Source organism: Stegodyphus dumicola, chromosome 4 (genome assembly GCF_044657685.1).
Source record: "Stegodyphus dumicola isolate Sdum_Otavi_A_Nest chromosome 4, ASM4465768v1".
NCBI lineage: Eukaryota > Metazoa > Arthropoda > Arachnida > Araneae > Eresidae > Stegodyphus > Stegodyphus dumicola.
The window spans coordinates 32542933-32567824 of NC_140771.1; the positions used below are offsets into that span (position 1 = coordinate 32542933).

Consider the following 24892-nt stretch of genomic DNA (forward strand, 5'->3'; position numbering starts at 1 on the left):
AGGTGGTTGATCTTTGGATTATGGTAACTTGGCGATCAACCCTGCTTACATCAACCTGCTAGTTTTGTTTTGGATGCCATTTTCTTTTCACGAAGTAAAGGCATTTTTTTTTTACTCAACATTTTTTTTCAATAATCTGCTAGCCGAATAACGCTTATGCTAGAACGGCTGATCTTTGGAATATGGTAACTGGTAGTTTGTCGACATTTTGGAGGCGATAAAGGTTACTACCTAGGACTTTGGTTATAATGTGAGAAGTACTCAGTTCCGATTAGGCATTATTTTATGTGAGGGAAATGAGAGATCATGAGATATGTCATGTGACATTAATGGACGAATTACAGTTCTTTAATCGGAAAAGGGGGGAAATCGGGAAAAAATCAGGAAATTTGGTATTTAGGTTAATTCTGTGTTGTGTGAAACAGTGTTCGTTAATTTTTGGATCCCATGGCCCTAACTAAAGTGAATTCAAAATGGGTATTTAGTGGGATTGAAAGGGGTAGCAATAAATGTTTTTGTTAAGGTTGTGCGAGATAGAAGTAAAGATGTTTTATTAAGTTATTTATTTTACCTGGTACCTTGCTGTGAACTATAAGTATGATTTTAAAGATCCTGAAACAGGCGCACATACGCTTGCTTTTTATTTAGCAGAGGAAATAAGAAACGTTTATCGGCCACGTAATCAAGATTCTGAAGAAGATTAAGTAAGTTAGTATTTTTAATTATTTGAGGATATTATTTTTATGCATTGTTCTAAATGTAAGGAGTAAATAAAATAATATGGTATTATTGGAAAATTGTTATTAGCAATGATTTTTATATTTTAAGTAGTGTTTTTGAATTTAATTATATTTTAATTAAATGATAATTATTTTGTGAATTATATGTTTGTAGGAATTTGGTATACATTTCAGTGGAAGTAAACGTGCATGGAAATAATTTAAATATTTGATACTAAGTATTTGTAACCATTTGTAATGTTCGTTTACCGGTATGAATTCGTTGGTGACGTTTATAATATAATAGATAATTTAGAGGTAAAAGTTTTTGGATATTTTATTTATTTTATAGGTGAAATGTTCATCTTTGGAAATCTTTTTCGCAATCAGGTAATTTCATATATGTTCTTTTTACCGGATTTAAAGATTCAAAAAATTTTCATGCATTCTCGTGAAATTTTTCAAATTTTTGAGAAAAAAGCAGTGTACATGGATATAGTGAAGAGTGTGCGCAATGCCATTTTTGTGCAATTCTGGGATTTATTTTAAGTAAAAATAAGTCGACGTGTACATGGTTTAGTGATATTTTAATTAAATGATAGTTATTTTGTGAATTTTATGTTTGTAGGAATTTGGTATACATTTCAGTTGAAGTAAACGTGCATGGAACTAATTTAAATATTTGATACAGTATAAAGTCGTTAATCAGGACTCATCGGGACTTCGACGATTCCGGATTATAGATCATCAGTTTAAATCTGGTAAAATGGCATGCAGAAATTATAAAATTAAAAATATGAAACCGTAATTTACGAAATAAAGAACAATTATGATCTAAAGAGTATCAAAATTTACAAAAAAAAAAAAAAAAAAAAGCTTAATATTTATTTGTTTACTTTATTAAACATTTCTTTCAATGTAAGTTGTTTATAAGTTGCTTCGTTTTTTATGTGATAATACATTCTCTTTAATTCCATAAACAGACATAATTTCTTGTTCAGTTACAAAGTTCAAGTCCTATAACTGTTCTGTCGAGAATACCGACTAATTTGTCAATCGAAATTTTTTCGTTTTCAATAACCTCTGTCACTTTCTTCGCTATCGGAAGCGAATTATAATGACAAGGCATTTGATTTAAATCATATCAAAGACGGACTACATCGAGAGGAAATACCACATTTAGTAAGCAATTATAAGCCAAATAAAATAAAAACATCTGCCCTTAAGATAAGGATAATGTTGACAGATCAACTTCCAATTCATTGCGCTCCTGTGGCGTTAAAGATAAACAAAGTTTAGATAAACAAAGGATATGCCTTTTTCCATTTTTTTGCAGCAATTCCACTTTTTGTTTAATGGACTCCGAAAGATACTTTCGCTTTGTATATCCTTTACATATTAGTAAATATATATCGGAAATTCTATTTGAAATAATCGAAAGTTCAAGCTAACTTTTATAAAATTGCTCTAACAGTCTGCAAAAACTAATAATCCGGATCCAATGCGAAGATTTAACGCAATCTGCAACATTAACTGAAATAGATAATTTTAGCTTAGCTTATCCCGTCCGTTATACATTAAACGCGCATTCGTAAACGTATTCTGCGCACGCGCAAATTTGCAGCGGTAAAGGTCTTACGTGCATGTGTCAACACGACGCAGAAAGTTTGTAGTTTTGAGGTCCGGATTATAGATAATTCCGGATTATGGGTGTCCGAATTAACGACTTTTGACTGTACTAAGTATTTGTAACCATTTGTAATGTTTGTGGTATGAATTCGTTGGTGACATTTATAATATAATAGATAATTTAGAGGTAAAAGTTTTTGGATATTTTATTTATTTTATAGGTGAAATGTTCATCTTTGGAAAGGGTATATACTTTTTCGCGATCAGGTAATTTCATATATGTGCTTTTTACCGAGTTTAAAGATTCACAGAATTTTTTTGCATTTTCGTGCAAATTTTTTTAATTTATGAGAAAATAGCAGTGTACATGGATATAGAGAAGAGTGTGCGCAATGCCATTTTTGTGCAATTCTGGGATGTTTTTTTATGTAAAAATAAGTCGACGTGTACATGGTTTAGTTATATTTTAATTAAATGATAGTTATTTTGTGAATTTTATGTTTGTAGGAATTTGGTATACGTTTCAGTTGAAGCAAACGTGTATGGAAATAATTTAAATATTTGAAACTAAGTATTTGTAACTATTTTTAATGTTTGCTTATAAATTCGTTGGTGACGTTTATAATATAATAGATAATTTAGAGGTAAAAGCTTTTGGATATTTTATTTATTTTATACGTGGAAATGTTCATTCTTGGAAAGGGTATACAGTCAAAAGTCGTTAATTCGGACACCCATAATCCGGACCTCAAAGCTACAAACTTTCTGCGCATGCGTCACCTTGAGCATGTGCATAAGACCTTTACGGCTGTGAATTTGCGTGTGCGCGTGCGCAAAATACGTTTACGAATGCGAGTTTAATGTATAACGGACGGGATAAGCTAAGCTAAAATTATCTAATTATCTATTTCAGTTAATGTTGCAGATTGTGTTGTTCCTTAATCTTCGAATTGGATCCTGCTTATTATTTTTTGCAGACTGTTAGAGCAATTTTATAAAAGTTAGCTTGAACTTTCGATTATTTCAAATAGAATTTCCGATATATATTTACTAATATGTAAAGGATATACAAAGCGAAAGTATCTTTCGGAGTCCATTAAACAAAAAGTGGAATTGCTGCAAAAAAATGGAAAAAGGCATATCCTTTGTTTATCTAAACTGTAACGTTTGTTTATCTTTAATGCCACAGGAGCGCAATGAATTGGAAGTTGATCTGTCAACATTATCCTTATCTTAAGGGCAGATGTTTTTATTTTATTTGGCTTATAATTGCTTACTAAATGTGGTATTTCCTCTCGATGTAGTCCGTCTTTGATATGATTTAAATCAAATGCCTCGTCATTATAATTCGCTTCCGATAGCGAAGAAAGTGACAGAGGTTATTGAAAACGAAAAAATTTCGATTGACAAATTAGTCGGTATTCTCGACAGAACAGTTATAGGACTTGAACTTTGTAACTGAACAAGAAATTATGTCTGTTTATGGAATTAAAGAGAATGTATTATCACATAAAAAACGAAGCAACTTATAAACAACTTACATTGAAAGAAATGTTTAATAAAGTAAACAAATAAATATTAAGCTTTTTTTTTTTTTTTTTTTTTTGTAAGTTTTGATACTCTTTAGATCATAATTGTTCTTTATTTCGTAAATTACGGTTTCATATTTTTAATTTTATAATTTCTGCATGCCATTTTACCAGATTTAAATTGATGAAACTGATCCGGAAAAATCGATAATCCGGAATCGCCGAAGTCCCGAGGATTCCGCATTAACAACTTTTGACTGTATACTTTTTCGCGATCAGGTAATTTCATATATGTGCTTTCTACCGAGTTTAAAGATTAAGAAAATTTTCCTGCATTTGTGCAAATTTTTGTAATTTATGAGAAAATAGCAGTGTAGATGGATAAAGTTAAGAGTGTGTGCAATGCCATTTTTGTGCAATTCTGGGATGTTTTTTTAAGTAAAAATAAGTCGACGTGTAAATGGTTTATTTGTATGTGCTATTCTGAAAAATGCGCAAGGAGTTTGCGATTGTGCACTTTTTCCCAATTTTGCAATTAATATTTGTCATGATTAAGCAGTTTTGTTACATAAAATTTCGGTTGATCTTTACATTATGGTAACTTGGCATTTTTTTGGCGAAAATTTGGCGACCAACTCTCCTACAGCAACCCTCTATTTTTTTTTCCCGCCACCATTTTGTCTTCACGAAGTAAAGACATGTTTCTTTTCTTTTTATCTACTGAACACTTCTTCCAACAATCTATTAGCTGAATTACACTTATGCGAGAAATTTTATCTAACAAAACTGCTTAATCATGACAAATATTCACGGCAAAATTGGGAAAAAGTGCATAATACCATACTCCTTACGCGTTTTTCAAAATACACATAAACCATGTACACGCCGACTTATTTTTACTTAAAAAAAATCCCAAAATTGTACAAAAATGGCATTGCGCACACTCTTCACTATATCCATGTACACTGCTTTTTTCTCATAAATTAGAAAAATTTCACGAAAATACATGACAATTTTCTCAATCTTTAAACCCGGTAAAAAGAACATATATGAAATTACCTGATCGCGAAAAAGTATTTACCCTTTCCAAATATGAACATATAAAATAAATAAAATATCCAAAAACTTTTACCTCTAAATCATCTATTACATTATACACGTCACCAACGAATTCATACCGCAAGCATTACAAATACTTAGTATCAAATATTTAAATTATTTCCATGCACGTTTACTTCAACTTAAACGTGTACCAAATTCCTACAAACATAAAATTCACAAAATAACTATCATTTAATTAAAATATAACTAAACCATGTACACGTCGACTTATTTTTACTTAAAAAAACATCCCAGAATTGCACAAAAATGGCATTGCGCACACTCTTCACTATATCCATGTACACTGCTTTTTTCTCATAAATTAGAAAAATTTCACGAAAATACATGACAATTTTCTCAATCTTTAAACCCGGTAAAAAGAACACATATGAAATTACCTGATCGCGAAAAAGTATTTACCCTTTCCAAATATGAACATTTCCACATATAAAATAAATAGAATATCCAAAAACTTTTACCTCTAAATCATCTATTACATTATACACGTCACCAACGAATTCATACCGCAACCATTACAAATACTTAGTGTCAGATATTTAAATTATTTCCATGCATGTTTACTTGAACTAAAACGTATACCAAATTCCTATAAACATAAAATTCACAAAATAACTATCATTTAATTAAAATATAATTAAATTCAAAAACACTACTTGAAATATAAATGAGCACATACATTAAATTAATACATACATAAATACCCATTTCGAATTCACTTTAGTTATGGCCATGGGATCCAAAAATTCACGAACACTGTTTCACACAACACAGAATATAGCCAAATACAAAATTTCCAGATTTTTTCCCGATTTCCCCCCTTTTCTGATTAAAGAACCGTAATTCGTCCATTAATATCACATGACATATCCCATGATCTCTCATTTCCCTCACACAAAATAATGCGTAATCGGAACTGAGTACTGCTCACATTATTACCAAAGTGCCAGGTAGTAACCTTTATCGCCTCCAAAATGTCGCCAAACTACCAGTTACCATATTGTAAAGATCAACCAAAATTTCTAGCATAAGTGTAATTCGGCTAGTAGATTGTTGGAAAAAGTGTTGAGTAAATGAAAAGAAAAGAAACATGTCTTTACTTCGTGAAGACAAAATGGCGGCGGGGGAAAAAAATAGAGGTTTGCTGTAGCAGAGTTGTTCGCCAAAAAGTCGCCATGTTACCATAATCCAAAGATCAACCGCTAGAACTTTCATGGAACAAAAGTTCTTAATCATGACGAAGATTACGTGCGAAATTGGGAGAAAGTGCAGAATCGCCCACTGCTTACCACGTTTTTAAGAATTGCACATACACGGTATCCATGTACACGTCGACCTATTTTAACTTAACATCCTAGAATGGCCAAAAAATGGCATTGCGCACACTCTTGACTTTATCCATGTACACTGCTAAAGTCCTAGCTAGTAACCTTTATCGCCTTACCAAAATGTTGCCAAACTACCTGTTACCATATTCCAAAAATTAGACAAAAAGTTTTTATAAAATAAGCTTTTATTTAAAAATCATGAAATCTCCTTTTAATAAACTGAGAGGACGAAAATAATTCATCATATAGTTTAACCCTCTAATTAGCCAGGCTTTATACACTGCTCGACATTGAAAATGCAACACCAAGAAGGAGTGGTCAGAAATTTATGCAAATTTTAGAGTAGACACACATCACTGAGTTATGCGAATGATGTGAAATGCACAACTCTCCGACGCATGTGAAATAAGATATAAGGGAAGGAACGTGCAGAGTGGTCAACATTCGTGTCATTATTTCTGCCAGACAAATTATCGAAGAAAGTTGGTTTTTGTCCCGGAGGATACGTGTAATAGGAGAGAATGTCAGGCCGCCATCAACGAAGGCACTTCTAGCAGATAGACTATTTTAAGAGGGGTATTGTGATCGGACTGAGAAGGGCGGGTCGGTCCTTAGGTCAAATCGCAGCTGATACCCACATGGATGTGAGCACGGTGCATCGGCCATGGCAAACATGGTTGAAACAAGGAAATGTGGGAAGAAGGATGGGTGCAGGTGCAGCCAGAGTGTCGTCAGCATGCTTGGATCGACGCATCCGCCGACAAGCAGTGGCGGTCCCACAAGTCATTAGTACTGCGATTCTATAGCATCTGCAAGATATCCTGGATGTTCACATGTTGACCAGGATCATTTCCCGTCGATAGGTTGAATGTGGCCTGCACTCATGGTGTCCGTTAAGAAGACTGCCATTGACCCCACAGCATAGACGCCAACGTTTAAAATGGTGACAGAATGGCAAAACGTCATGTTCTCAGATGAGTCGCGCTTCTGTTTATCCAGTGACAGTCGCAGCATATGTGTGTGGCGTCGACGTGGAGACAGATCTAATCCGGCAGTAACTGTGGAATGTCCCACCGCGCAACAATGTGGCATAATGGTTTGGGGCGCTATTGCCTACGATTCCAGGTCACCTCTAGTTCGTATTCAGGGCACTATGACGGCCCAACGATACTTGGATAATGTACTGCGGCCGGTGGCAATCGCCTACCTTCAGGGGCTGCCTAATGCAATTTTTCAGCAGTATAACGCCCGACCACACAGTGCTCGCATCTGCCAACATGCTGTGCAAGGTATACAGATGCTTCCCTGACCACCGTACTCTCCAGACCTGTCACCAATCAAACATGTGTGGGATGTGATTGGACGCCGTTTGCAGACTCTGCCCATGTCTCGTTCAGAAGACGAACTGTGGCAAATGATTGAAAGGGAATGAAGAGCCATCCCTCAGGACACCATCCACACTTTTATTGACTCTATGCCTAGACGTGTTTCTTCGTGCATCGCTGTCCGCGGTGGTCCTACATCCTACTGAGCCGATGCCGTTCTTGCTCTGTATTCTGACTATCATATTGAAATAAAGATCACTTATTGCTGCTTGCTGTCTCTCGTTTTTCCAAATTTCATCACTTTCTGACCACTCCTTCTTGGTGTTGCATTTTCAATGTCGAGCAGTGTATATTTGTCTTAGAATATTTTTTATAATATCCTGCCCACCAAAAGTTAAGGAACAGCATGTTTTCAAAGCTCATCATTACAAAAATGTCAGTAGCATTTAAATTCACAATTTATATGCATGATAGTAACAAAGTTTAAAAAAATCTATGCAAAAACAATAGTTAATTGTTATTAGCAATTTCGTTAACAATGTCCAAAAGAAGTCATTTGCCCGATTTGTCGAGGAAGTCGTTGATTGGATCGATGGAAATGGTGATGTCACTAGCTGATGCTCCTAGAATTCTCAATGTCTTTCACAGTGTAGTCCAGCGACTATGGAATCAGTTTGAATTCGAGGATTCTGTGCCTAGAAGACATGTTCCAGGCAAACCAAGAGTTACAACACCTGCGTGAGACCATTATTTAGCTCTTTCGGCTCGAAAGAGGATCAACATTACTGTGCTTAAGCTCATAACAGATCATTTAGTAGTCAAAGAAACAAGAATCTCAGCTACTACAGTGCACAGATACCTGCACAATACAGGCCTGTATGTTAGCTGACTGATTGTTTGTTTTCTCTTGCCCCGAGGACACAGAGCTGCCCATTCATGTTCTGCAGGAGACCACGTCGCCGGGACCACTCAGCAATAGGTTTCTGTTCTCTTCACGTTCACATGGGAGAGTAATTCAGGTAGTCAGGCGACCTAGAGGGAACAACACACCAGATACAACCAGTCCCATGTTGTGAAATGATACAGAAGATTACAGAAGTGGTGGAATAATGGTTTGGGCTGGGATATCTCTCGGTGGTCACACTGACCTGCGTGTGTTCCATGAAGGAATTTTGACTGGTGTGAGATATCGAGACGAGATCCTTGATCAATATATCCACCCATATGCCACTGCTGTTGGTCCTGGATTTCTTCTGATGGACAACAACGTACGACCACATTGAGCTTGGATTGATGAAGAATATTTTTAGGGTCACGGTATGGAGCAGGTGGAATGGCCAGTTCAATTCCCAGACCTGAATCCAATAAAGGATCTTTGGGACTACCTAGGGAGACAGGTTGCTGCTTTAAATCCTCCTCCAAGGTGTTAGATGACCTTAAACATGGATTACTCTGTGTTTGGTTATTGCTTCCCTTTTCACTGACCGACAACTTAATTGACAGCATGGAACATTGCTGCCGCCAATGTATCGCAGCTAAGGGTGAACTTATTCCTCAGTGGAATGATGCTTCGGTACACCAGGATACCTGGGCCGGAGGCTCTAACCCTTGTAGAACAGTTGAAAGTTTTGAATTATGACCAAAAAATAACCTGGTGATGAACTCGAATGTATTTTGATGAGTAGAATAAATTTTGTGATGACAAGAAGCATCGAAGATGGACTAAGTGTTGGGAAAGCTGTTCAAGAAATTAAGGAAGAGGTGACATTTTCAGAACACATCAGTTTTCGTCTTTCACAATTTTCATCATGTACGTGACAGCTCAGAAGCCTGCAGAAAGTTTATCAGCAACAGTCCTTGCATTGCGAATTTTTTCAATGAGCATAACGATATTTCTCAGGAAATCTTGCACTTTGTCGTCTAGAATCCAGTCAGTTACAGCGCTTGCTTCCCTCGGGATTTGAACTTATTCCTTATTAGAACCCAGTTTTGTAATTTTACCATCACAGTTTTACGAAGAAACCATTTCTTCAAGACTGTATTTCTCTGCCAAGAATGCAATTTTTTGTTGTAATTCATGTTTGTGTTGATCTTAAGAAGCATTTTACGTCACATTTATTAAAGACTAAATGAAAATGCCTACCAAAATTTTTGTTTCTATGTTGCTTCATTCTCAAATTAAACACCAAAAACATGTTGTTCCTTAACTTTTGGAGGGCAGTGTATTTTCAAGAAAGTGCATATACATACATCTGAAAAATGTGTCCAAGAAATTAAGGGGCAATGTATTAAAAGTATATATAAATTCAGGTATGAAATACTGGGGACATCGTATATTAAAATAAAAAAACAAAAGCCTCATGCCTATTTTGGCAAATCTGAGGATTATTAGTGAAACCCTTGATCAGATGGAGGGTTAATAGGAAATTATTTCTTTTTATAAAATTTGTTTATAATTTTAAATCAGAAATAATAAACGCATGGTTAATCTTTGGATTATGGTAAATTGGCGACCACCCCTGCTACAGCAAGCTGCTAGTTTTTGTTTGGACGACATTTTGTTTTCACGAAGTAAAGGCATTTTTTTTTTTTTTACTTAACATTTTTTCCAACAATCTGCTAACCAAATTACGCTTATGCTAGAACTTTTATGGAACAAAAGTGCTTTATCATGACGAAGATTAGGTGCGAAATTGGTAGAAAGTGCAGAATCGCAAACTGCTTGCCGCGTTTTTAAGAATTGCACATACACGGTATCCATGTACACGTCCAACCTATTTTCACTTAAAAAAAAAATCCCAGAATTGTACAAAAATGGCATTGCACACACTCTTGACTTTATCCATGTACACTGCTAAAGTCCTAGCTAGTAACCTTTATTGCCTTACCAAAATGTCGCCAAACTACCTGTTACCATATTCCAAAGATTAGCCAAAAGCATAGAAACCTAACTAAGGAAACTGAATAATCAAATTCCATTGTCAAAAGTACTAGCCATTACCTTGATAAATTTATCAAGTGAGCCCCACTCATTTATTATTTCTGAATATGTAATTTAGATTAATTTTGTAAAGTGAATTATTTCTCATCTTTCCTTGAAACTTTACCAGAAATTATTTTATTAGTTTCAAATAAAAGCATCTTTTATAAAGAATTTTCTTCAGGGCAGCTAATTTAAGTATTTAAACTTCAGCTGTTTAAGCAGTTCAAATATTATGTTAAATATGTTAGTCAATGGAAAAAATGCATAATTAATGTTTATTCTTTATTTTTATGAATAACGGTTATTTTAAATTCTTTTGTTAATGACAGAGTAATAATGGGGCTTATTTCAAATCATTCAATGTATCATTTTGTTATAGGTCGCAAAATAGCTGTGGATGCTTCTATGAGCATATATCAGTTCCTCATAGCAATTCGCCAAGAAGCTAACATGCTGACAAACAGTGAAGGTGAAACGACAAGGCATGTGATTAAGATCTGCTTTATAGTATAAGTGTATAAATTTTGCTTACATAAACTTTATAAATCTAACTGAATGTTGAAAATTAAAATTTGAAATATGTTAATTGTTTTGGTTGCTCAATTTTTTTTATATGTGTCTAATTGCAGTTTATTGAAGTTTCACTCTGTTGATTATTTATTGTTTTGTTTGTTGTTGTTATTGGGAAGTCTGATTTATTTTTTTACTTAAGTGTAAATAGATAGATAGCTATAAATACAGATATGCAATAATTAAAAGAATAATAAGCAATAATTTATGTCTAGCTTTATTGTATAATTAATCGAAAATTCCTAAAAATTGCCATAAAAGTAAATTGGTATCAAAAGTAATTGTTTTCAAATATATGCAGAAATTAATAAAGAAAAAGCTATTTGTTCTTTTATCAGTATGTCACAAATAAGTTTCACTTAGCATGTAAGCCTATATTTTTCACATGTACTCATAATTTTATCAACCAAAAGTCATAAATTACTTTTGACTTTAGATATCTTTTTAAATTTCAACAGAAATAGTTAACGAATTATTCTGTAATTGTGACCAAATAAATAACATGCTTGAACTTGCACTTCTCGTTGAAAATTAAATCTCGAGTGCATTTAAGGAACCAGCAATAAAATTATTAAAAAAAATTTTTTGATCATACCAACCATAAAACAAATTTAACTTTTACAAACATTTTACATGCTATGCACAATGTTCATATGCATGTTTTTAAAAATAATATACATATATCAACAAAGTTTTAAAGATATTAATTTTTTCCTCTTTTTTTTGCTTGTAACCTGTAGAAGTTTCGATCAAATTAAGCAAAATTTACAGAAAATATGACAGCATTCAAGAAAAACCTTAAACTGAAATTTGAAAAGAAAACGAACATTCAATGAGCTATGGGCATTTAAAGAAATAATTTTTAACTATGCATGTATGAAATATATCACCTTTTTCTTTCATATTTGGTAGCCAAGCATACAAGACAAATTATATAGAAATTATAAATGAATAGCATGCAAATTCAGAAAGATATGGATAATATAATGAGCTCTACTGTAATTACTTTTTTGAATTAACTGAATAATAAGGAACTTCCCACAAATTGTCATTTTCTTAATTTATTAGACAGTGCTTTGCTGTAAGTGCATTACTCCAGTATTACGCAAGTAAGTAAAAAAGTGTTGGGCGCTATATACTGAAATATAAATTATGTTGAAAGAGAAATAGGCCACTAAAAGATTTAAAATTAGTCAGAAACGTAGCTTTTGTGTGGCAAAGATTTTGAATATATTGATTTCTATAGTGATTAGACACAGATTCCTCTTCTTGAGAAGCAGTGAGGAGTTGGATACTTTTGACATAAACAGACAGTTTTCAACAAACTCACTCCTCAGAACTTCTGCTTGCTAGTAAACTCAATAATTTGAGATCAGTTTCCAAGGATTTTCTCCCATATGGTCATTGATAAAGCCTTTAAAAAATTTTCCTCTTACCATCAAAAAAGACATTCTACTGTTAGAAATAACATTAATAATCTTGTCGTGCTTACATTTCATCCTTCTGTCAGTTATGAAATTACACAGGTTCTTTAGGAAGTTTAATTTTCAAGTCATTTTCTTGCCTATCAGTAAAATCCATGATTCGTCTCTTAAAGATTCCATTTATAACTTAAATTTTTTGGGAATTTATAGTGCATCATGTAATTGTGATTTGAGATATATCAGCTAAACTAAAAGAGTGATAAAAGTTTTGTATCAAGGAACACGAATCTTTTTCCGAAAAGGCAAAATGAACAAATCTTTGATAGCTAATCATTGTTGGAAATTTAATCAGAATTTTTACTTGGGGTCTGCAAATATCATTCAGAAAGCTTCTTCGATTAGTGAATTGGATTTAAGCTTTTCATGTTCACGAAGATTTATCTTGTTTAGTTAATGCCTTTAAGTCCAATCCAGTCCTTCCTAATGCTTTTAAAATTGTATTAACTTAATTTTTCAATTTCCTTAATATTTTTGCCAATAGATGGTGCTACCTTCTCGTCCGCTTTATTGTGGAGTATAAATATGGCCATTGCATCCACTGTTTTACATGCTCACAGATTTCTTTGCTCCTGGCAAAGAAACACCTGTATCTGTTTGCCCTCAAAATCAATTAAGATCGCGACGTAACTCTCTGCCAAACTCAGGGTTAAGTTTCACTTAGTGTTTTTGTCTTCTGTTTTTATGCAGCACAAAGTCCGAGATCCGGGCTCGTCGGAACTTCGGTAATTCCGAATTTCGGATTTTTTTGGACATTAGATCATAAATTTAAATCTAGTAAGAAGGCATTTAGAAATTATAAAATTAAAACTGTGAAATCATGATTTATGAAATAATGAAGCATTTATGATCTAAAAGGTATCAAAATTTACAAAAAAAAAGCTTAATATTTATCTGTTTATTAAATATTTCGGTACTTGCACACTATGACGACTACCTTGGCAACATTTGCCGATAAAAATCTTTATTGGCGTTTTTTGGTTTATGTTTATAAATTCTTTTAAAAATAAAAACCCTAATTATAAAGGAACAAAAACTTGAAAACTGAAAATCCTGAATATATATACATATTATAAATAAACATATATATATACACGTACATATATATAAACTATATACTAAATACGAATTTAAAAAAATAAAATTAACTTAAAACTGGTTAAAAAAAACTTTGAAGTTAATTAGTGAGGAAAGGGGCAGAAAAGAGCTTTCAAAATAGCATAGCAAGGCGTTTCCTGTTTTTCCTGCCAAATAAATTCAGCTAAATAGGAAATAATTGCAAAAAGTTTCACGTGTTTAATCTAAACATAACAATCTGTGTAAATGTAGCAAAACAAAGGTCTGGTAATAGCAAGTGCAGGATAATACTCTTTATTTTATCGTCCTCTATAACCTATGTTAGGATTAACCTGTATAACCTCCAAGGGTCGCCAGTTTTGGCAAGATATCTGGGTAGTCCTCATAGTATGCAAGTACCAATATTTTTTTGAATGTAAATTGTTTAAATTTTTTGGGCTAATACTTTCTCTTCAATTCTGTAGACAGAAAATATTTCTTGTTCAGTTACATGTTCCACTGTTCAAGTCCTGTGGTTGCTGTGTTGAGAATTCCTACTAGCTTGTCAATCCAAATTTTTTCATTTTCATTAACAGCTCTGTCACTTTCTTCACTATTGCGATACCCGAAAGCCTTCAATTTCATCTGACTGTCATCTTCATCATCCTCTCCATGAAGTATGGTTAGCTGGCCATAAATTATACCAAGCACTTTTTAAAGTATTTGAAGGTACATTCTTCACAGCAGATTTGATGTTAAAATATTAAAAAAATTCTTGAATGGGCTTGCATTATTAAAGAAATTTAACATGGATTTTAAAAACGCTACTTTATATTTGCATTTCAGTGCATGGACTAATCTGATATCTATAGGCTGAATGATGGTCGTACAGTTTGGAGGTAAAGTAACATGGATACATTATCTTTCATTAAAAATTTAAATGAAATTTTTGAAGCCGAAGAGTTATCTACAATTAGGACAATTATTCTGTCATCATTAAACCAACCGAATTCAAATGTTGCCGAGTCTTGGGCATGAAATGTTTTTCAAACCAATCATACATTAATGCTTGTGTCATCTATGCTCTTTTATTTTCATGCTATATAATGGGAAAATCTTTATTTCTTTAAATGCTCAAGGTTGTGTATTTTTTCAAATTACGAAAAGTTTACACTTGTGCGTTCCTGCGCACATGCTAAAATTGTAACTCTAGCTTTTTTCTTCTTTGACACCAATTGAAGCCTTTTCTGTAAAAATTGCCAAGGTATTTCGGGTACATATTGCAGAAAAGACCAATTTCATCAGCATTGTAAATTTGTCCTGAAGATAACATGTCACTATCAATGATTTCAACAAATTCATCTGCAAATAGTTCAGCAGCTTCAGTATTAACTGAAGCTTTTTACCAGAAATTTGTAATTGCATTATATCATAGTGATTTTAAAATTTGGTTAATGAATCTGTCGAATATGCATGTGCAGTGCTTAAGTTAATTTCTTCATGAAATATTTTTTTTTGAGCCATTAGCATTGGACTCGCCAATGGCTTGCTCTCGCTGTGTCTCTGTCTGACCATTCAATCATTATTTTGTCATGATCGTCTAGCAAATAATTTTTCTGTTTCTTTTAGCATAGCAAATAATTTTTCTGTTATTCATTGCGAGTGGGGTTTCGGAATCCACAAAAACTCCGATAAAAGCTCCTTTTCCTGTTATGTCATAAACAGTTGACTTTCAAATGCCATCCTCCTTGCATAATTTTTAGACAGATATACCTATATTTATTTTCTGCAGCAATTACACTTTTTAATGGATATCAAAACATGCTTTCGTTTTGCAGTTCCTGTTGCAGCTCCAGAATTGGAAATTTTTTCAACAGAATCAAAAGTTCAAACTTAAGTTTTCATAAAATTGCTGTAAGTATAACAGCTTGCAAAAATTAATAAGCTGGATCAAATCAGAAAGTTAGGAACAGCCTGCAAAAATAAATAAGCTGGATCAAATCAGAAAGTTAGGAACAGCGCAATCTGTTATATTAACTGAAATTCTTTGTAATCAGTAAAGCATAATTTTAGCCTAGCTTAACAGTGTCCGCTATACATTATTGGCTACGTAGCACAAGATTGCCGATGAAAGAAAAATGTTCCGTTACATTTTGTCTTGCTTCTGTCGTGCACTTTAGACAATTTAGTCTGAATTGTATTAATTTATTTATTTTGCTTATGTCTAATTCTTGCACATGCTATTAAGGTTTACCTCAGTCCTGAATAAATAAATTTCCACATACACTTAAGCTCACTGAGGACGCTAGATATTTTGCCGCCTGATGCAGTTTCTGTAGGTCCTAAAATCTGCTACCAAGCGCTTTCCTACGTTCTAAATTTTCTGCCGCCCTAAATTTTATGTCACAGTGCTTTCCCTAAATTATAAAAATTTTATCATCCATTAGTTTTATTACTCGGTGCTTCTTTAAATTCCAAAAATTTTGTCTTCCCTAAATTCTGCCAGCCGGTGTGGGCGTAGGAACTCTGGTGCCGGTTCTGGGTTTACGTGAATAAGAAATCAGCTATTCTTAGCAAATATCACTAAATGTAATCTTTTGGCCTATGAGTATCATTAACAAAATCTATTTTTAGCAAATTGAAAGAAATTTTTGTTAAATTTTTCCTCGTCAACATTTAGCGCATTTCACTTAGATCTGTAATCAGCGCCAAGTGTAATGTCAACATAAAAGGTTCCATACTCTTTGTTATTCAATTGCTAATATATAAAAAAAAATTGTTTAGACATCACTGCATGAATCATTACTCAAGTTGTCATGTGTTGATAAACATATGGTGATGAAAGCAAAATATAATAAATAATGATTTGCCATATTGGCGTCAGGGATATAAAATATTAGTAGTTTTGAAATCAACGATGTTTCTATGTAGAATGTTTCGGTTCGAGATGTATGCCAAGCAGATATGCAGGTGCGGGCCAAGTTATTAATCCTTCAAATTTTTGCTAAAATGATTGTTTCTTCAATATCGAAGTATTTTCATTGCCAAAGTGTAATTATGAATCAGGATTCTCTACATGTTTTCTTGTGGGAAAAATAAATCAAATGCCCATGTGTAAAGTATAAAAAAAAATCCTAAAAAAATTTTTTTTGTCAGTGTCTTTAAGGGTCCGTATTTTAGATCATTTCGGGTATTGGATATCTGGATCTCGGACTTTGTACTGTACGTGTCATAATGTGAAAGATATTTTATGTTTCATCAATTAAAAATAAATATTTTGAATTAATTTAATAATAGTATCATTTGTTTTACTTTGTTATATATTTATAACCAAAATTTTTCCTTTTTTTAATAGTCATCTAGTTGGATTGTTTTATCGAACTATTCGAATGGTTGATAATGGGATTAAGCCTGTATATGTCTTTGATGGAAAACCTCCGCAAATGAAATCATCTGAGGTATTTATTTATCACTTAATGGATGTTTTAAGATAACCTTCTTTTTTCTAGAACAGTATTTCCTAAATTTTTAGCTTTGTAATCCACACGCATATAAATTTGATTTTGTGCAACTTGCATACATATAGTTGCAATTTATAATGAATTGAATGTATATAGTTGCTTTGAAGAAAAACAAGATTCATTCCAGTAGCTTGTTAATTTAATTGGCACTGTATTATCATCATTTATGCTTATCACATATTTATGCTTTGTCAGTTGTTCCTTCATAGTTTTCTCTTGTTGCAATCCAAAAAGAAATTACAAAGAATTACTGCATTTTTTCATGTGTGCTACCATAACATGAGTGTTAGATGGCCAGCTAGACCAGAATCTAGTTGTGGCTCATAAGCTTTCCTGAATTTTAGCTTGCAGCTCTTACTGGCATGAAGTTTAGCCATCCTTGACATATTTCAAATTACTAATAATATAGCAGGATAGGTACGGAAGAAAAAGAGCAGTTACTTTTATTGTTAAAAATGTATATATTAAATTAGTTCACAGCAGTAATACTTTTTTTGCAATTAAAATTTCTTAATTAAAATTTAATATTAGCTTTATATGTCCATGAGAGAATATTTGTTAAATTCAAATTTCATTCCTTCCAGCAATGATGCAAGAGAATTATTTAAATTTAATTTAACTTTACTATTTTCTTGTGAAACAATTTCTTTTTAACTATATATTTATTCCAAAGAAATCATTAAATCTAATTACAAATGGATTTTTGTTTTTGTTGTGGTGGAAATTTCATAGCCATCACTTTGAAGATTTGAAGCATTGTTCCTTTATCGTATAACTTTGTCTAGATATAACATATTAGGTACTGTGTCTAGATATAACGTCGAGAAACCTAGTGAACTAAGAAGCAAAATATTGCTTTGTTCCATATAACAGATGGCCCCTTCTCGGGCTTACCAGAAAGCCTCCACTTGGGCTTTTAAATTAGGATAAGAAAAATTAAGAAACTAATCTTATATTAAACTAAATAGACTTAGCCATCCTTGATGTATTGTTATAATGTTCCTTGATACTTTGTCTAGATATAACATTGAAGAACCTAGTGAACTAAGTAGTGAATTATTGCTTAGTTCCAATAGTTACTTCAGAGACATGGTAATGGTTAAAATACCCTTTTATTCACTCAAAGAAATAATAACAGATGGCCCTCTCTCAGGCTTACAAGAAAGCCTCTACCTGGGCTTTTAAATCAGGATAAGAGAATAAGAAGCTAATGTAGTACTAAACTAAATAGACTTAGCTGAAGCTAGACACAAATACCTAATGTAGTTGGTTCTTAAATTAAACTAGCTAGCGATTATCAACAGTCATGTACAAAACAGTCGAGCATAATAAATTCAAGAACAAAGTAGCCAGAAGGCAAACACGTGCCACTAAGAATTCCTAAGCACTCTCTCAAAGTAAGTTGAACTTCCTTTAAATACTTCTAATTCATTTGCGTCCCACCAGCGGCCGAGCGGTAAAATCGCTGAACACTGGTAGTTCAGTCTGAGGTTCGAATCCCATGAATGGGCTGGCTGTATGGGCGTTTTCAGGGTTTTCCCCATGTTTAACGTGTATACGAGACAGTTTCCCTTAGAACGCGGCCGAGCGGTAAATTCGCTAAACACTGGTAGTTTGGTCCGAGGTTCGAATCCTGCAAACGGGCTGGCTGCATGGGCGTTTTTGTGGTTTTCCCCATGTGTAACGTGTATACGAGCCAGTTCCCCTTAGAAAGTCCTCCACGAAGGCATCCCTCTCTTTAGGCAGAAAGCCCTCGTGTGCTTTGCCATAGTTAATTAAATACATCAACACCCTTAGAACGTCCTTCACGAAGGCATCCCTCCCCTTAGGCAGATAGACCTCGAGGCTTTGCCGTAATTAAATAACTTAACCTAATCTAATTTGCATTCAACGTGATTCTAAAAACTCATTCTGGTAGGGAATTGTAAGTGGGAAACAAGAATTGAAGGGAAAGAGTTTCAAAATTAAAAATAACTGTTATAAAATTAAAATACACCTTCCAAGCAATTTTATGGCAAAGTAGTGAATTCCTGCAAAAATTTCACTTTTGTTTCTTCTATTGTAAGAAAATCTCAGAAACACAAAAGTGAGTTTCAGAAAAAAAAATAGTTATGATTTTTTTAAAATGATGCATTGGAACTTGAAATACAACAAAAAGAATGCATACAAAAATGGCAACATATTGGAAATTGAATATTTGTCATGCGCATGGATGTATAAATAATTGTTATGCACATGGTTAACAGAGTTTGCATATTCTGAAAATCTGGCAATTTCTTCTGAAGTGGTTGCAATAATACATTAGTACTGCAGGCTGTTCTGAGCTCTCAGTTGCACATGTTTTAAAGATTTAAATTCATGCACTTCTACACTATTAATGGTACAGCATAATCTATCAGTAAAAATCTGGATTAAAATTTATTGTATGCCCTCCCCCAAATTGCAATTATGATAAGTAGTTCTTTAGTATATATTGTACATAATTATGATTTTTCATTATACTTTAATATTTTTAATGGTATCACTAAAACTAATGTTTTTACATAATAATTAGATACCATGTTTACGTGCATATATTTTCCCTAAGTTTTCTAACAGAAGATTCAGAAAATTTTTTTAAGTATTCACATAATTTCCCCCTTCTTCAAAGCATTCATAAGCAAGTTACTAAACTTAAAGCTTCCTAAATTTTGAAGTGGATTCATCCACGTAGCGGTCATTTATTTCTTTATTTGCTCTTAGATTTTTTGGGTGCAGGGGCTCTGATTGATGAAGCAATAAGTGCTTATTAAAAAAAACAGAGATATCTAAAACTCTTGATGGTTTGGAAGATCATAAGAAGGCAGACTGAATGGGGACAAAGACAGTGACAACCATGACTATGATTTGCAATATATGTAACAGATGACTCAAACAACAGGTCCAGCAATATTAAATGATTTAAGGGCTAGAGACGAGCAGTAAACAAGATTCAAGGTACAGGGAATTCAAAGTGAAGATGCTAGATATTCTGATATTAATGCTACTATGTATCATTATTGAAATATAGATTCCTTTTAAATAAATAATACTGGTAACTACCAGTAGTTTATCTATGAATACTTTTCATTTATTATTTTCTTATTATAATCACATGCTTTGAAGTCTTCGCACAAATTTCTCCCTCTCAATTTTCATATGATAAATTTAGTAAAAAATGTGGGGAAATACGCAAGTAGATATGGTATTACTTATGTTTGATTAAACACAATACAAAATTTTAAGCAAATATTCAGTACTGCAAAATGCTTATTTTGTATGCTTCTGTTTTTTTTCCCCCTTTTATTTAAGAGGATACTAAAATAGCTTTGTAAGCAGCTGCTAATGTGACTGGCATTGAAATACATTAAAAAAAGTAAAACTTGAAAAATAAACTGAATGGAAACATTGTTAACATATAAGCTGTAATTATCTTAGTACTATAAACTTGGGTACTATTCGGTTTTGAGGGCCGTAAAAAAATTTCAGCGAAAATGTATGCGCAAAAGCCCCAAATCTAGCAAACGCGCCTATTTAACAGTGTGCCAAATCTAGAATACGCGTTGATTTCAGATGGTTTATATAGTTCTAAAATTCTTAAGATGCCATTGAAATACTAGTTTAATTTTTAAATCCTTTTTGATTTGAAATCCTTTTTTGATATCCTATTTTTTATCCTATGGATTTAACAATTTGGGAATTGCCCATGACGAAAAGTCGGCAATAGAATTTTGGGTAAAGTTCAGAATCACACACTGCTTGACGCATTTTTAAGAATTTGCACATACTCGGTATCCATGTGCACATTGACCTATTTTCACTTAAAAAAAAATCCTAGCATTGCATAAAAATGGCACTGCGCACACCCTTGACTTTATCTATGTACACATTGACCTATTTTCACTTAAAAAGTAAAAGAAAATTGACAAAAATTCAATTGTTTTTACCCTTGTAAAAAGCGGCAAACAAATAAGTGAGCGATTCTGCACTTTACCGAGAATATTTTCAAAGAAAAGGCATCATTCATTATAGAAAATGGTTTGAACAACCAACGAGATGAAATTATGCTTTAGCGATAAGTCGGTAGCGAAATAGCGATGCAGGCATCCATTCAGTTATGTTTAACAATTTTTATATAAATTATAATAATGATCTGAAATAGTTATTTACTCTTATGCTTCCATTCAGTCATGTTTAGCCTTTTTTATATAAATTATAATAATAAAAATGTATTACATGAAATTAACTTTTCATTTAAATTAAAACATCAATCTTAGATAGTTATTTACTGTGATACTTCCTTTCTTGCCACAATTATTTTTGGCAGCATTGGCATCAACAATAGTTTGGCGATTTTTTACGGCCCTCAAAACTGAATAGTACCTAAACTTGTAATGGTCAGCTGGTGATTTGCATGTTCAGAGCCAAATTTACATATAAGTTACACAAGCTATGGCTTAGGGTCCCCCCAAAAATTAAAATATAGTATAAATAGTATTAAAATATATTATAACAGACTTATAATGGGCCCCATATCTTAAAAGCTTAGGACCTTATCAAGTTTAAATCTGACACTCTGTGCATGCTGCATTCTTTGAGGTCTTTTTTTCCGTAGCCTGTGACTAGATTAAAAAAATTGCTTTTATTACCCTGAATCTGAATATTGCTAGCTATCTTAAAACTATAAAGATTATATGAAATTAATACCACAGAAAGTTGCCAATTTTTACTTTCGTAGGATATATTTTAAAATATTTACTAAATGTAACATTTTGTGCAGTTCTTGTCTTGACACACAAATTGGTCCTCAAGGTTGCAAAAATTTTTCTGCCACTGCCATAAACTGTATTCCATAAATAAGGGAGAGCAGTTAATTGTTTTGAATCAAAATAAAAGTGTGTTCCAAATTTTGTATAATGTTTATGATTGCAAGTTACAAAAATTGATAGTCCTGTACCATATAGTTGAAAATTTTCTGTTGGATTTCATTTTCAATTTTGGGCACCTCGCATATCATCATATATTAATTAGATTATATCATTTAAGATTTATAACTTTTTTTAATAAGTACCACGAGTTTTAATGATTTTGTACATATTTCTCATGGCTCTCTAAAAAAAAAATAATCTATTACTTGCTTAAAGTTTACGAGTAAGATAATATCTGTAATTATCTTAATAATAAATGTTCTGAAGATAAAACATACATTACCATGTATAAGTTAAGAGTCTTCAGAAACATTTTATTTTTTGACACTATAATAGAATAGCTATAAATAAACAAATATTTTTATATTTTTTATTATTTAGTAGTATTCCAAACTTATGAATTAAAATGTATTTGAAGTTATTTTTGCGTAAATTTTCATGTAATTAGAATTTTGTAAAAAAAAAAATTTTTTTTTTCATGTAGTTGGAAAAACGTCAAGAAAGGCGAGAGGAAGCTCAGAAAAGTCTTGAAAAAGCTGAGGAGGAAGGTATTAACTTTACTAAATATAATCGCAATTTAAATTTGATTTAAATCTTTTTTATCTCATATTTTGTTTTCCTGTAGGCATAGCTGAAGATGTCAATAAATTCAGCAGAAGGCTTGTGAAAGTAACCCGACAACATAATGATGATTGCAAAAAACTTTTAAAACTGATGGGTGTTCCTTATGTTGAAGTAAATTTTATTATTTTAGAGATTTTCTGCAAGTTACTATTTACCTTTTCATTGTTTTGTAATGTTTGTGTAAAGTACTATTCAATACTCTAATTTGTATACTTTTTTGAGGCATGTGGTTCATGTAGTTCAGCATTTCTCAAACTTTTTCCTATTGAGGACCACTTTTATTAATAAAGATGTACCTCAGACCATCTTATTTTTATACTCTTTGGAAATAATTCTTTTTGCATTTGTTATTACCAGTATGCTTTTATTTTTAAGTTAAAATTAATTAAATTCTATTTTGATATTAAGTAATAATATTAATAGAAGAAAATTTTCATTTGTTTTTAACAATTTGAGGCTATTAGAGTTTGTGATGTTTATTTTATTAACTAAAAAGTAAATAAATGTTAGTACTCCAGAAATGATCATGCCAATTCTTTCAAAGCTGTTTTGTGTTTGGATGTATGCTGGTAAACCTACGTCTTAAATTGGCATATTCTTTAAGTTGATTTCGGGGATGAAAACACTTTCTCACGCAGATACGTAGAAACAAACTGAATTATAGTTTTTAAAGCAAAATTGTTCATTATATTCCGTTTTCATTAGTAATAAGTCCAATGGTACCAGATAGAAAATGATGAAGAGAGAAATAATGGTGAGAAGTGAGAATGATGGTAAAGCGTTTCATATCCCTCTTTTGTTGCAAAGACTAGACTGGGAATGCTTATAGGGTAACCGTTAATAAATTTCATAAAATGTCGACTTTGAGAAGTGATAAATGAAGAGAAGTGAAGAGATAAATGAAGAGATTTGAGAAGTGATAAATGAAGAGATTTGAGAAGTGATATGTAATTTCCTCCTGTGAGATTTTCAGCTCAGTTGTAGTAAGTAAAGGTGTTTTTTTTTTTTTTTTTTTTTTTTTTTTAAATCTAGGAGAACAACAAAGGTAAAGTTTAAAAAATATGAAACAGATAATAAACCTAATTCAAGATTTGGGCTTCCAGGTGCCCGTATTCAGGTGGAAGACTTGTTATTCAAAATTTGGTTTCTCTTTTTTTTTTTTTTTTTTTTTTTTTTTTGGTGCTTTTGCAAATAATATTCTTTATGCTGTTTTGCTTATAACAATACTACGTTTCTATTCAGTTCCTTCTTTTTACTAAATAAGCAATAACCTTAAACTGGCTATCCCCTTTGGCAGTAAAAATCAATTTACTGCTTAAAAATTTTCCTATTTACTGTTACAGTTTTATTCAAAATATTTCAGGCTTGTTATTAATCAAAGACTTTGCCTCTTCTTCAATAGTTTGTAACTGTTTTCTTTATCTTCTCTTGATATTGCTTTCTGGTGCTAAAAAATATCTACTTTGTGAACAGTTCACTGTTTCTAATAAGTCATTCTTCACCTTCATATTTTTCATTTTCTATCTTATTATCAGCTTCTAAGTCATCGTCTTTCATAGTGGAGATTTTTTTTATCTTTTGTCTTCTCCATTTATTGAATATAAATTTTCATCAAATGCAACATCTGAGTAATCTCTGGGTATTTTTATTTTTCTTGTATTTCTGTCCCATAATCTATTGCCATTTGTTACATATTCAACAACAGCATGCTTTTCATTTCATTAATGAAGCTTTTTACTTGCATTATTTACCCAAGCATATGCAATATTTCCGAAAATACTTTTCTCCTGCTTTTGTATTAAATGCATTTGTGTAATTTAGCAAGTAAGTCTACAACTTAGTAAAGCTGAAGTTCACATCCCTTTCTCTAATTTGGAATCTTTAACTGAGACTCTTGTTTAACCATATTTGATTCACTTTTTTTTTTTTTTTTTTTTTTCCCATTTAACTGTGGAAATGGGAAAAGAAATGTTATAATCCAAAGTAATTCCTTTGTTTATACACCAACTTTTTAAATTTTCACTTGTAAACTCTCCTTCATTGTCACATTTTAATTTTAATA

The 24892-nt window shown here is 32.3% G+C and overlaps 1 protein-coding gene across 1 annotated transcript in view; it reads left to right on the top strand.

Moving 5' to 3' along the window:
• Positions 1-24892, top strand: part of Fen1 (Flap structure-specific endonuclease 1) — a 44781-nt gene that overhangs the window by 1640 nt on the left and 18249 nt on the right. Inside the window, exons 2-5 of the mRNA XM_035359547.2 lie at positions 11012-11114; positions 17095-17197; positions 22691-22754; positions 22832-22941. Of these exons, the coding sequence (XP_035215438.1) occupies positions 11012-11114; positions 17095-17197; positions 22691-22754; positions 22832-22941 (380 nt within the window). The remainder of the gene's footprint in view (positions 1-11011; positions 11115-17094; positions 17198-22690; positions 22755-22831; positions 22942-24892) is intronic.